We start from the raw sequence: 14,131 nt of genomic DNA on the forward strand, positions 1-14,131 counted from the left end.
AGCATACAGGGAAGTTTTTCATTGAATTTTTTTCCCATTGAAAACGAATTTTCTAGCGTTTCATTAACTCATACCACAAATCAAAATCCCTAGGACCTAGTTCTACTTTGAGACCAAAACTGATTCTTGGACACTAATTTAAACATGGTTTTGAGTCCAATAATCAGTTTTGGACTCGAAATCAATTTTCAAAATCAGCAAACAGGGCCATAGTCTACAAATAGACCGTTAACAAACAGTTGATCAAGAACATGGGTAACACTCATCATCCTGCAGGTTAAAATATTAGTTATTGGCCAGCATTAAGATTTCCGGCTTAGTCAATCCTCATGGTGGTCCATCAAACAGCCCTGATCACCTAATGCAACACGTGTACGGTGAAGATGCCATAAAACATGTTAAAAAAAGGTAGTGACATTTACAACTTGGGAATTGCTAGCATCCGCAGAAGGCTTTTTGCGGCTAGTTTGTCGCACTTCGGACAAAAGCTGATAACATTTTAAAAAAAAAGGAAAACGAGCACTACTGTATTTTGATGCTGGCAATCTCGCTTTATTAAAAGTACGATATGGGCCGCACCATAGGGTGGCCCAAACCGTCCATTAGATCGGTCACAACCTAAATAGGATGTGCCCAACAAATATTTCCATAGGATGATCCTAACCCTCCGTAGATCGGAGGGTTAGGGTTGGAGGGTTAGGATCAACTCTCTAACATTCAGATTGGAGGGTGAGTATCAACCTATGGAAATGATTTTTGGGGCATAAATTGCATTGTGCTCATCTAACAGATGGTCTAGATCATCCTATGGTGCAGGCCATATGGTACTTTTAATAAAGTGAGGGGTTCCCTCATCAAAATTCAGTAGTGCTGAAGGGAAATGTTATCAGCTTTTGTCTCTATTATTGAGGTGGCTGGTCCGAAGTGCGACAGACCTTTTGTGATGGACTTGTGCAAATCCCATGAAAAGAGGAGAGTGTTTTCGATTTTTTTGAAAATCACATGAGAATTACACGTCATATTTTTTGACTTTTTTGAACAATGCACCCATTCAACTCATATAATTTCAATCCTACCCCCCTTTTATGCTTTTAACAAAGGCACCCATTAGATCTTATAATTTCAATCCTACCCCCTCATTTATGATTTTAACAAAGGCACCCATTAAAGCCGTATAATTTCGATCTTACCCCCTCCTTTATGGTTTTTTAATTAAAAAACTATAAGGTGATCTTGACCATCCGATTTAAGATACGAGGAATTATGGAAACATCTATCGATTGGAGGGCTAGGATCGGCCTATGGAAATGATTTTTGGGGCACAACCTATTTATGTTGTGTTCCATCACATTGACGGTTTGGATCAACCGTGGTCCGTACAGTTCTTTTTTTATATTAACTTTATAAGAGCCGATGTCCACATCACTAAATTTCCGTGAAGTGCCCCTTTTCTACCAAGGCAATTAGGGTTTTCTAACACCATATCATTTCTCTTTCCCGCCTTTTCTTCCCCCAATTCGTAATCGCTTTTGCATTCTCTGTTAAAATCAACTTGTTTTGTTTTGTTTTGTTTTGTTTTGTGAAGAATAAAAAAGGAGGCATTGAATTAAAACCAGAAGAAGGAGGGGTGGAAAATGGGTCGACGAATATGTTTCTGTTCAATGATTTCGTTTCTCCACAACATTCAAAACCTTCTCCACTCATCAGCCTTTGACAGGATGAAATTGGGGTGCGGGTCGATAGGAGAGCGAATTAAGGGAGGAAATTGGCTGACTATGCAAGGTATTTTGGTTAATTATTGATTCTTGTTCATAGTTTTGTTCCATAAATCTGATATTTTCATTACTTTTAAATTCCAGTTGATAATTTTGTGTCATGAATATGGAAATTTCTGTTATCTCTTAATTCTGGTCATTTCCTTTCAGATTTTTTCTATTGTGTCACCCCAAAATTCAGTTGTTCAATAGAATGAAAATAAAACTATCTGGAAACCATTTTAATTTTCTAAAATTTAGTCTGCACTAATATACTAGGGCATCCTGCCTCTTGAGTTCACTAATCACGACTGTTTCTTCTCCCTCTACATGCCACATCTACGCCATATTTACCCCCTCAGACTCCCCTTTCCGCATACCGTCAGCCTCAGAATAGAAGATCTAACCTCAACTAGCAGCAACTACAATTGCTCTCTCTCTCTCTCTCTCTCTCTCTCTCTCTCTCTCTCTCTCTCTCTCTCTCTCTCTCTCAGTGTTTAAAAATGCGGATGCAAGCCAAAATACAGCTAAAATAAATCCTTGTCAACTCAGCACGGCACGACTGAGTACTACTTGATTGATGCAGTCACAACTTGAAAGAGTCAAAATGGGTTTTGATTGACTTTGTAGGGCAAAATGCGGGCTCAGACAATAACACAAGCAAGGTAGAAGCCATCTTTTGTGAGTTGACAATGATGCGTGGGAGTTTTGAAACCATGCTCTCTCCTAACTTCACTACTTATGAAGCCCATTGTCCATGCCATTTTCCAATAGAAATCAGTACTTGCAAGCAATGACTTATAATAACAGCGAGGCCCATACATAAGTTCTGTGAATACTTTTGTAAAAATCTAACACAATGCCAATATAATAGCAAATTTTTTGATTCAAGTATATCTCTTATGATCTGGGATTGAGTTGTTTCTTCTATGTTTCACTAGTAAAATCCCACTTTCAATTGTGAAGAAAATGTAGGCAAGTCCTGTGAAGACAAGGAGAGGAGGAATGAAGATAACTTTGAGTGAGGAGTTGAAATAAATTTGTGTGTTTCATTTTTCTCTTCTTGCCATTGCTCTAACTCTAGGAAGTTTACTTGAACTCATATCTGTTAATTTAATTACTACGGCTGGGTTCTGGTTAGCAGCCTCCAAAAATGACTGCTTTCATTTGATAGGAGCTGGTACATTATGTTAAAATTACGATTGTCATAGTAAATAGTCTAGGTTTGCCAAATTTTATTACCCCTTTGGTTATGGAAGAGTGACGGAAAAACAGCGAAGCTGGAGCAAGATTACTCTTGATATCTAGGTTGACATTATTCATTGGCGAAAAACCAAAGTAACTCCGGAGTGGTTACCACACCCAGATGGATGGATAAAATTGAACTTTGACAGAAGATCAAAATGAAATCCTGGAAGAGCGGGCATCTGAGGTTTATTTCAGAACTCCAGCGGTCATGCAATTCTATCCTACTCGGGTTCAGCTAGGGTTCGCGACCCAAATGAGGCGGAGGCCAGAGCGTTACTATGGGGCTTGATATGGTACGCAAAACATGGGTCAGAGCCTTTGTTCATCGAACATGACTCGTCAAATGTTATAGCCTGGGCTTCCAACAAGGTGATCGGTCCATGGCAGATAGAAAATATCATTGATGAAATAAAGGACCTTGTGAAGTGTTTCGGGCCTAAGTTAAATATCATTGATGAAATAAGGGACCTTGTGATGCTTTTTGAGTCTAAGTTTCAGTATAGGCATCGATCAGCCAACGTTACAAATTAGCCAAGGATGACGCGGACAGGGATGATATGCTGATTGTGCAGCTGAATCACAGCAGTTGACTGGAAGCACCTGCAGAATTGCGACCATTCTAGACTACCAGTACACAGTTCCTTGGGGCACTGTAGTGGAAATGAATATATAACCTGCTGCCATGAAAAAGGGTGCAAAATTTAAGTCCTGTACTGGGGGTTTTGGTCCCTTTCTGTAGTTATGTTGAGAGGCATTGAGAGGGGCTGTATTGGGGGTCATTTGGTTCTGTTAGGATATGTATGCCGTAATTGTTATAGACTGGAGGGACACCTGGTCCCCATGCTTGTATGTGGGTTACATCTACATTGATAAGTCATAAGACTGTTATCTTTCAAAAAAAAAAATTTTTTTGCTCAATTTGAATTCAATTCCTAATCCTTGCACTTTGGGAATCCCTAACATTTGTCTAACGCAACCAAGTTGTGTGGGGCAATAGTAGAAAGAAAGCAATAGAAGAAAGAAAAGGATGATATCTCACAACAATCTGACATTTATTAAATTGTTATTTTTTACAGTGTTCTTCTCTCTAATTTTTAAGTTTTTGGCAAAAGAAAAGCTTTCTCGTTCAAACTAGATTCTTTGACGTAGGATTTGCTTCCTCCTGATTTGTGAATCTACACTATGATAGGTAGAGCTTAGTCAACATGCCCTTGTTTCTTTGACAGATCTATCATCTCGTGTCATCAGATCCATCCCCTAGCTTGATAGCTTAATGCTTGTGAATTAACAGAATCACACTTCTTTCTGAACATATCTGCTTGTCATCATCATGTATTTTTACGATCTAGTGTTACGATTTGCGAATCTGTGTCTTCCTGGTGAACATTTGTTTCTGTAGAGAATGAAACAGTATTGACCTGTTTATTAGTCTTAACCTTCTATTTGTGGCAGTTGGAATTGATTGAGTTTTACTGAATTTGCAAATCTTGTAGGAAAAACTTTGAAGCCGTTAGCCGTAGAATTATTGTGCGGGAATAGCTTCATACTAAGAGTTCTAAATTCGCATCAAGGTTGAAGCATTTCCACGGTAACTAGTGTTGTAAAAGTCAAGTACCATTCCATCTAACTAGTATGGTGTGGTGCTTTGCTTTATTAATGAATACTTCATTTAGTATACATTTCTGTGTCCCATATACTAGTGAATTTTCTCTAAACTCAGATATTGCCACTGGGTATATGCTAATAGATATTTGCTTGTAATATCCTCTAACAACAATAAAAATATAGCTAGTGATAACAATTAAATTTTTTGGATTTCCAACCTTATTTTAATTTTAACAATGTTGATTTTATTATGGTAAACAACAACTTTTGACTTAATTTTGTAATGAAAGATTATGCCGTGAAGACCCCCCTGAAAGTCGGTATGCTTATTGATGATGTTTGAAAATGCTACAAACATGAGTTACCTATACTGGTTGTGGGACATCGTGTCCCCTTTCCATGTATTACATCCTCGTTTTGTTTTATTATAATTGTTACTTAAAAAAAAAAAATCTGTATCCTGGCAGAATGAGACATTGAATAGAGCAATTTTTTTCTGTGTAGTTTTTTGTGTTAGCAATATGCCCCCCATTTGCCATTATCTTTTACTCAAACTTAATGTCTCTTAAATGTCTCAGCATCACGATCCTATGCTCGTAGACGCACAAATTATGACCTATTTGGCAATATAAAGCCAGGCGATGAAGAATTTAGGAAAGCCTTGGAGAAGGAGATGGATGAAGAGTCCTCTCTGTGGACAGGGAGTGATGAAGATGAGACCAATTCAAAGGATGGTATACATGTTGACAAAGATGTCAAGAAACTGAAAGAGCAGGCGGAGGAGCGGTCAAGGCTTATTGATGCCGACAACAGCGATGAGTTACAAAGTGTGTGGTCCGGAAGTGACGAGGAAAAGACATTGTGGACTGGTAGTGAATGTGATGATGATGATGATATTCCTACTGAACCCTATCCAAATGAGCGTAGTGATCCATATATAGACAAATTATTTGAGTTTGAGGAGACCCCAAAGTATCGAACAATATCAGAACTATTGAAAGCCGAAAAAGAACCCAAGGAGTTGTCTCCAGGGAAACAAGCTAGGAAAATCGCTGTTGAAAATGCATTAAAGAAATTGAAGAAAGGACCGGATGGGCGCTACATCAATGTGTTTGAGGTGATGACTGATATAGATATTCTGATAGGGGCTTTTGAAAATATTGTATCCGGGCCTGAGTATGCAGAGCTGAGAGAGGGTGGACCCAAGAAGTTGAACATGCAATTTTTCAAGGATATTCAAGCACGAATGAGAGATCCAAATTTTAAATTCTCCCCTGAATTGAAGTTGAAGCCTAAGAGCAAGTTTGTCTCAAGAAAGAAATGGCAAAAAGCCAAGTCTAGACGAAGGAAAGCAGAAAAGCGCTAAGGAGCGGTAAGCCTCTGTTCTTTCTTTCTGAAATATATAAGCAAAACACCTGTTAGTGCTTGACTGTATCACTGTTTACATCTAAAAATCATGGAATGCAATGCTAGTCAATCAAAAGTCCATCGACCCCTGTTTTTCCACTTATCTGCAAAGTTGTGAGTGAGCTCCATTCCAGGTATCAATTGTTTGATGATGTTAAATTTTTATGCTCTGAATTCTTTGCTTATTTGGTATCAATTGTTTGATCATGTTAAATTTGTGATGGATAATAGTATTCCGAATTAAAATAGCAGACAATTATCTTGAGAGGGCTTTGATCTGAATCAGTTGGATTTGGCTTAGAGATATAACAAAAAGTGGTTTTAAGAACTTAAATTCAAGATGGAGATAGCCGTGCATCTTGGGGACATGCAAAAGTGGCTCATTTGGGCCATCTAAAATTAGGCCTAAATTTAAGTCGTGTGATCCATTGGACTTACTCTTGTTAATAATGCGTTATGTTGGCCTCAAACAAATTTTTACTCCTGGTGTCATTTTCAGTCAATTGTGGCTTTTATGCTCGTTGATGTGAACCTAGTTCTGATACCAAATTGATCCGAAAGCGACTTTTTAAAAATTAGGAGCAAATAAAAGGTTTTAATTCTATTATAACATCAACATGCATTCTCAAAATATGTAAAACAAAGCATAATAATCAAATCAACTAAGTTATTCATAAAAATTCTAAACTCTAGAGCTCATTAATCAAATAGAAATTCTAAACTAAGTTTCATACTTATAGTTCATAAACAAAATAGTCATCTAGTAAAAAAAAATAGGCCTAAAATAAGGTAACACAAAATCAAATCTATGATATAAATCTAAATATGGGCCCAATCAACATCTATTTGAGGTAAGAGAATGATGGGGGATGATGTGGCAAAGTAGGGTGACAAGGGTAGGGCTCATAATGAAAAAAGGTGTAAATATAATGGAAAAGGTTTGAGGGTAGGGAATATGGGGTAAGGATCTAAAGTGAATAAAAAAATAATTCCGTACTTAGGAGTGACATTGCATGTTTCGTGTCTTGATCATCCACTGCATGCAATGGCTGAGAGAGGAACTGGAGAAAGATAGAGTGAAGATATGATAGGGGTAGACCGAAAACAACTTGGGTAGAAACAGTGAGGAAAGACTTGAGGACTAGGAACATAACAACGAACATGACCTTGGATATGATAGGATGGAAGAAAATGATCCATGTAGACGAACACAACTTGTGTCAGGATTAGACTTAGTCAATTTGAGCCGGGTAGATCCTTTCATGTTCTTCATGAAAATTTTCTAAAGGATTCATCAGCCGACTCCAACTAGTTTGGGACAGAGGCTTAAGTTGAGTAAGTCCAGGCTTACTAAATATAGAAAGTTTGTACTTATGCATTAGTGATAGGCGAGTTTGGGAAAAATGTGAGAAATGCCTGTCATATATTGACGTGGATCTCTCACACCTAGGTTAAAATATTATAATTAAAAATAGAAATAAATTCCAAATAAATGAACTAAACAAGTCTCTTATGAAAAAAATAATAAAAGTAACTAAAATCAAGTTTATGAATGATGGATCAAGTAACTCGTTGGCCTTAGATGGGCTAACAGCTCTCGAGTGAGTAAATGAACTAAACAAGTCTCTTATGAAAAAATAAAAGTAACTAAAATCAAGTCTATGAATGATGGATCAAGTAACTCGTTGGCCTTAAATGGGCTAACGGCTCTCGAGTGAGTAATTTTTTTTGGGAAAATTACATTTACACCCTCTCTAGTTTCTGACACATTCAACTCTAACCCTGACTTTCAAAACGTGGCAAGTACACCCCCTCCGTCAACAGTCCGTCAGTTTAACCTCACGGAAAGACTGAAACTAACCATGGTTAATATTTTGAGGACAGAAATATCCTCATTTGCAGAGGGATTAGGGTTACGCCATTTTCCACCGCCGCCACCTTCGGCCACCCCTGCCGTTACCATCTCCGGCCATCACCGCCACCTCCACCACAGACAATGAAACCTCACCCCATGGCTACATCAAACCCACATTTGAAGAGAAAAACATTGATAAAAACAAACAAAAAAAAGCTCTAAAATATTAGGGTTTATGTGCAAATCATGATAATGGTGTGAATGAAGACAAATAAAACTCCTAAATCGAGGGTTTATGTTGATACATAAACAAGGGTTTGAATCAAACCCTAATTTTCGGTTTTCAAGTCTGAAAATCCTACTTTTCAGTTGGGGAAGATGAGGGCATTTTGGTCATTTCTGCCTCGCCGTTCACTCCGTCACGTTATAAAAACTTCAGGGGTACTTGTCACGTTATCTGTAATTTTCCCAATTTTTTTGCAAAAGAATCAGGTTTCTTGCATCTCTCCTCAGCCCAGCCAATTAGCACCCTCCTCTATGCTCTCTGCCCTCCCATCTCTCGGCTTTCCACCCAACTCTCCGAGGCAGCAAGTGGTTTGGAGAGATTCTAAAACAAAAAAAAGTAATATTTTGGAGACTGATTCTAAATGAAATTCATTCCTTTCTACATGAAATTCAGCTGGAGAGTGGTAGTTGGTTAGGAGAGATTCTAAAACAAAATTCTAGAATTTTGTCATCAAATCATGCCTTTCTACATGAAATTCAGCTGAAGATGATGGGTTAGCTCTCTTCCCCTCTCTTTGAAAATCGAAAGATCTCACTTGAGGAGTTCTTACTTTGTTTTTATATGGGTTATCTTCTTCACGGTCGTTTTCCAAGCTCTCCTTCTGTCCAAGGTAAAGAAAATTTGTAGCAAACACCGTGTTGTGTTGTTTAGATCCGATGTAAAACAAGGGTGTAAACAGGATTTAAATGGCTGCAATAATATAACAAATTCATGGAAATGATTCGAGAGTGCCACTCTCCTCTACTCCCTAATCATCAATGGCTGACAAAGGCAGTGGGCCGATTCTTTTACATAACTTCTCATTCTCTACTCCCTGATCATCAATGGCTGGATCTGTTTTGAGTCCCTTGGCAATGGAGATTTTATTTTGGCCTTGGTTTCTACAAGATGATTCAAATGTAAAATTTTACTGTAAAAAAAGTTACCATTTGTTACACGCCCATAAATGAACCCTCAACAGAAAAATAATTTTCATCTTCATCCCCAATAGGGCCCACCATGTTAATGTAGACTGTTGCACACTTATTTGGTACGTGATAAGGACAATTGATCTAACAACCTCAAACAGGCCAACCAAGTTTATCTGGGTCCCAGCTGAGTTATGAAACATTCCCAGGATTGAGTATGTGCAAAGAACTAGGTATCCTTAAAGGAGACTTTTCATCACCCTCGATCAAGGGCCTAGATTATCCGATGAGTTTGGGAGCAGGGGCAATGGCCCACACTTGTGATGGATCACAAGATAAGATTCAATTTTTCACTAGAAATTTCTCAAAATAACTCTCTTATCTCATACGGGAGACAACCACAATCACATCCTCTCAAGGAGACCCTGCAAAAAGGAAGTCGAAAATTCAAAATAAAGGGAAGTAGCGTAACGTTGCAGGGAGACGCTGAAATATTTTTCTCTCCATGTCATGTCAGATATGTGGGACCCACACATATAAAGAGAAAGTAAGAAGTGCTCGGCCTTTGGACAATGTCAGCCAAGGTGTTTGACTGTCTCTACGCAACAGCTCCTCCCTCTTCCCAAAACTTTTATCATCTTGTCCAATGAAACATCAGCACTTACATATTTTGATCACTTTTTTTACACTTTTCACTTCTGTTACAATGCCCAAGATTGGATCAACCAATGAAAAAAAATAAAATAATTTAAAACACAGTTAGTAGTGCCAGGATCAAAACTTGGTAGTGTGGATATCAATCTTTATCCACGTGAGTCAGCGTAACACATCAGATACCGATGATATCTTTGGAGAGGATTTTATACAGCAAGGGCTTTGACCCATGCATCAGAGGGCCAGTTAAACCAACAAACAGCATAAAAAAGTAAACGGAAAACGAGGCCTTTTCAGAGTGCTTCTAGGTTAGGCTTACTTTAACTGAGAATCAAAATCTCCATGTGATGCATGTCAGAGTCCAAACTCTGGTCTCTTAACTTCATTGCAGCTTCACTGTCAAATGCAGCTTCTATGTTTAGGGAGCTAATACTCTCACGCCCCTTCTAATGATAATGACACTCCTCTCTTTAGTTGAATCTCTGTCAACTACTCTCCTCTCCCGCACTATACAACTCTTGATTTATGTGATCAAGGAAGCCTTCCCATTGAGGCTGTTCCATGTAGAGTAACTGTTCGACAAAACGTATAGTAACTGTTCAAATTGAGGGCCACTTTCTCAATGATCCAAACTCCAAACCATTTATTGCCTGAGGCATTCTTGTTACGGATACGCAATAGAACAAAACTCAAGCCTTTTAATGGCTCACCAAATTGGGGTGTCAGAATCATGGTTTTAAATTTCAAAATCATGGTTTTAAATTTCGGTTTCGGCTGAAATTCAGCCGAGATCCCGAAATTTCGTATTAGCGCACGAAACGCGGGTTTTTGGGACGGAATTTCGATCGAAATTACCGCAAATTTTCCATAATTTCATTCGAAATTCTTTAATAGAATAAAATATTATTATTTTATTACAAATTTTGACGTAATTTCGAATTTCGAACAAAATTTGGTAAATTTCGGGAATTTCAGTTTCGGTCCTCACCAAAATCCGAAATTTCAGATTTCGGTCGTAATTTAAAACCATGGTTAGAATTGCCAATGGAGGTGGATTTTTGCTCAATGGCCATCAATAGCATGGCTGGGAAAAAATTATTCGGATTATTGAGAAAGTCGCCACCATTTGTACTCTTGCCAAGCTTCATATTTTTTCTGTTTGGTGAGCTGGGATCGAACCTGCAACATGAAGTAGCACCACTGCTCAAAGCACTTTGACATCATGTTAGGGATTTCAAATTTCTAATTGGCAATGACAAAGCCTCCAATATAAAAGGGGAGTTACCAATATCAAGTAAGGGAGATGAGATTCTAAATGTGTAATTACTCTAAAATATAAGTTACATTCAGGCTTGCTTATAGCTGTTCTAATCTGTCTTGTCCCTGTAGAAAAGCAAATTGTCCTCATCTGTCAGTACCCAGCACTCAGAAGACCCAAGTTGACTAACAAAGACATTTATTTCTTTACTGGTTACTAGATAACATATAAATTAGTAGCTTGTAGCCACTAAGTCCAAAATCAAAGACACTGAAAAAGAAGAAAAAAAACAGATCTGGTAGCATCCCATCAATACCCCACCCCATCTTCATCAACAACAACAACAACAAATGAAAAAGACACTTAAAACAGAAATCAAACACTATTAGATACTGTTCTAAGCACAGACACCCGAGCCCATGTCTCTTTCCCCTCCTCTTTACATGATAGCACAGCTGTTGGCATTCTCATCACTGAACATATGGGCACCATAATCAGCATTATCTGGCTGATAATTAGGGCTGGGACTGTACATATAGTAACCAGTGTAAGGAGGGACAACAGGGGATCGATTATACATCATCTGGGGTTGCATGTATCTATTGTCATGCATCATGGGATGCCTGTTTTGCATGTTCATCATGTTCATGGCCATGGTTGATGGATGCTGCTGGTGGCCATGCATGTTCATCATCATGGATGATGGATAATGCTGCTGCTGCTGCTGCTGCTGCTGCTGCGGCTGCCCCCCTGTAAACCCTCCTGCAGGAAATCCAGACCCCCCTTGTAAGATGTTGGGTTGGGCTTGGAACCCTAACCCATTGCCTCCAAGACCAACCCCACCAGCTCCATACCCATGAAACCCTAGACCCATGCCATTAATCTCATTACCCTTTCTGCCCTCTCCACCATTTGGGTTTCCCATAACACCACCCAAATGAGCAGCTGGGTTCATCTTGGGAGCAACATTTATGTTTTTCTGCTCTGACCCACCTGCATTCTTCAACCCAACATTCAGATTAGGGTTAGGGTTTCCTCCATGATTAAGGTTAGGGTTTCCTCCATGATTAGGGTTTCCACCAGGTTTCTTTCCAGCATTCTGATTAGGGTTTCCTCCATTTTTATTCTGATTGGCGTGGTTTGCCCCAGCAGCTTTCTTTGCATTGAGCTCATTTGCTTGCCTGAGAAGGCTCAAATGGTTTGCTTTCTCTCTGAGAAACCTGAGTTCTTCCTCTTCATCATCATCTTCGTCGTCATCGCAATACTCGTCGTCCTCCTCAGAGCTAAAGGCAGGGAACTTGTGCTGGTTTTTGAAGGCTTGAAGGCCTTTCATCAGACCCTGTTTTTGGTCTTTGGTGTTCTTGTTATCTTTGATGCAATGCTGCTGTTGTTGAGATTTCTGGTTTTGGTTGGATTTTTTAGACCAGAGCTCTGCATGTTTCCCAGCTCGGACCAACTTTTTAATCAAGGTTGCAGAATCTACGTTTCCTGAAACTGTAACCTTCTGTTGCTCTGCATCTATATTCACAGTATACACACCTGAATTGGAGAGGCAAAAACAGGGTATAAGATCCACAAACTTTTTTTTTTTGAATGGTGGTATAAGATCCATAAACTGTAATCGAAATAGTAATTTTCATGTTTTTTTACCAAGATTTTTCTGTTTCACTTCTGTAGAACATTGTAAATTGAGAAATAGCTTTCTTCTCTAGCTAAAAAAAGCAATCTTTCTCCAACTACACTGAGTTTGAAAGAAAATCCATCAAGTATTATGTCCAGTAGACTGTGAAGAAAGTACAAAAGTTCAATTTTTTTAGTGCATCTCCAATTTGTATCAAAGATTTCTACTATTTTCGAAAAAATTAAGACCCACTATCAGATATAACTTCCTTATAAATTCCTTCCTTTTATCTCTAGATCAGTGTCTCAGCCTATTCCTCCAACATAGATAGCTAACAAAAAGCAGCTTTTTCTATGCATTTTGCTTTCATAAAAAAAAAACAATCTGAAATAAGGAACTTAAAAAGTACCTTCAATTTTCTGGAGTAGTTTCTTCACTTTCTGCTTACATCCATCACAGTGTATGTTTACTTTGAGAACACAAGTCTACAAAGAAACCAAAAGGTACATATATATTTTATTAAAAAGGAAAAGAAGGAAACCAAAAGACCAAGAATAAGAAAGAGAAACAGAATCAAAGGTAGTCTTGGATAGAGTCAGACATACCTGAATCTTAAGGAGCTTAAAGTCCTCATCCTTAGTCATTTCTCCTGCTGTTGAGAAAAAAATCTCTGTGCCAAAAAAAAAAAAAAAAAAACTAAGGTGGTGAAAAGGGTTGCATGAGAACACTTCTTAGTAGATTCTTCTCAACAAACCCACATGGTTGTTTCAACAAACTCGTCACCTCTAGTGGAAAAAACCATAAGCCAGCAACAAACAAAGAGAGAAAGAGAAGATGGGTAAGGGAGGTGGTTTTGAAATGATGTGATTTGATGTTAAATACTGAAAAAACAATAAAAAGATAAACAGCGACTTGACAGGCCCTTACTTCAATTGCCAGTCCTACTGTCACAAGTTACTCTATTTCTCCCGAGATAATGAGAATAAGCCAATTAAACTCCCTTGTTAATCGTCTCTTCTTTTTTACTGCTTTGAGTGTAGGTGAAAGGGCGAGTTTGACTTTTTATGGCTTTCGGTGACTTGGGAAAATGGAAATTGATGGGAAATGAAAATGTAACTCAGCCGCTTTGATAGTGACACTCCTCACAAGAGAAATATAAAATAAATAAAGAACCAAGTGGCTTATTTAAAAGAGGGAGTGCGAATATCATTTCATGAATGCATATAAACGGTACACGAGTGGTTTCAAACTTGGAATCCAATGCATGTCAATTGACACTTGGAGATGATATTCGGTTCATTAATATTTGAGGAAATGCTAAACTCACGGGCCCTTGCAAAAAACCAGATGAAAGGGCGCCAAAGAACATTAGATGCACGACATTCCACAAATGGGGGCACTCTGTCATCTAGTTTTTGTGAGGGTGCCCTTGAGTTTAGCATTCCTCGTAATAGTTTACAATGGAGCCGTTCCAAAAAACAAAAAAAATAAAAAATAAAAAAATTCGCAATAGATGGTTAAAAAATGAATCACAT

General features: G+C 38.3%; 2 protein-coding genes across 4 annotated transcripts; one reads left to right on the forward strand and one right to left on the reverse strand.

The window, feature by feature from the left end:
- The first annotated feature begins 1,447 nt into the window (after nucleotides 1-1,447).
- On the forward strand, nucleotides 1,448-6,279 carry LOC143882789 (glutamyl-tRNA (Gln) amidotransferase subunit C). Of its 2 annotated transcripts, XM_077386205.1 has the most exons (3): nucleotides 1,448-1,782; nucleotides 4,496-4,590; nucleotides 5,186-6,279. In XM_077386205.1, exon 3 carries the CDS (start codon nucleotides 5,281-5,283, stop codon nucleotides 5,971-5,973), a length of 693 nt encoding a protein of 230 aa, XP_077242320.1. In that variant the 5' UTR covers nucleotides 1,448-1,782; nucleotides 4,496-4,590; nucleotides 5,186-5,280; the 3' UTR covers nucleotides 5,974-6,279. The 2 variants fall into 2 exon arrangements, with proteins under 2 accessions (XP_077242320.1, XP_077242319.1); XM_077386204.1 differs by lacking the exon at nucleotides 4,496-4,590.
- Nucleotides 6,280-11,156: 4,877 nt separating this feature from the next.
- Nucleotides 11,157-13,475, reverse strand: LOC143884323 (Heavy metal transport/detoxification superfamily protein). 2 transcript variants are annotated; one of them, XM_077387835.1, is made up of 4 exons: nucleotides 13,355-13,475; nucleotides 13,202-13,266; nucleotides 13,006-13,081; nucleotides 11,157-12,514 (listed from the first exon to the last, which is right to left on the reverse strand). In XM_077387835.1, exons 2-4 carry the CDS (start codon nucleotides 13,238-13,240, stop codon nucleotides 11,415-11,417), a joined length of 1,215 nt encoding a protein of 404 aa, XP_077243950.1. In that variant the 5' UTR covers nucleotides 13,241-13,266; nucleotides 13,355-13,475; the 3' UTR covers nucleotides 11,157-11,414. The 2 variants fall into 2 exon arrangements, with proteins under 2 accessions (XP_077243950.1, XP_077243949.1); XM_077387834.1 differs by having other exon boundaries at nucleotides 13,202-13,460.
- Nucleotides 13,476-14,131: the final 656 nt, after the last annotated feature.

The sequence above is a fragment of the Tasmannia lanceolata genome, unplaced genomic scaffold (genome assembly GCF_043159265.1).
Source record: "Tasmannia lanceolata isolate RefF3 unplaced genomic scaffold, GAP_Taslan_0.1 ptg000008l, whole genome shotgun sequence".
NCBI classification, from domain to species: domain Eukaryota; kingdom Viridiplantae; phylum Streptophyta; class Magnoliopsida; order Canellales; family Winteraceae; genus Tasmannia; species Tasmannia lanceolata.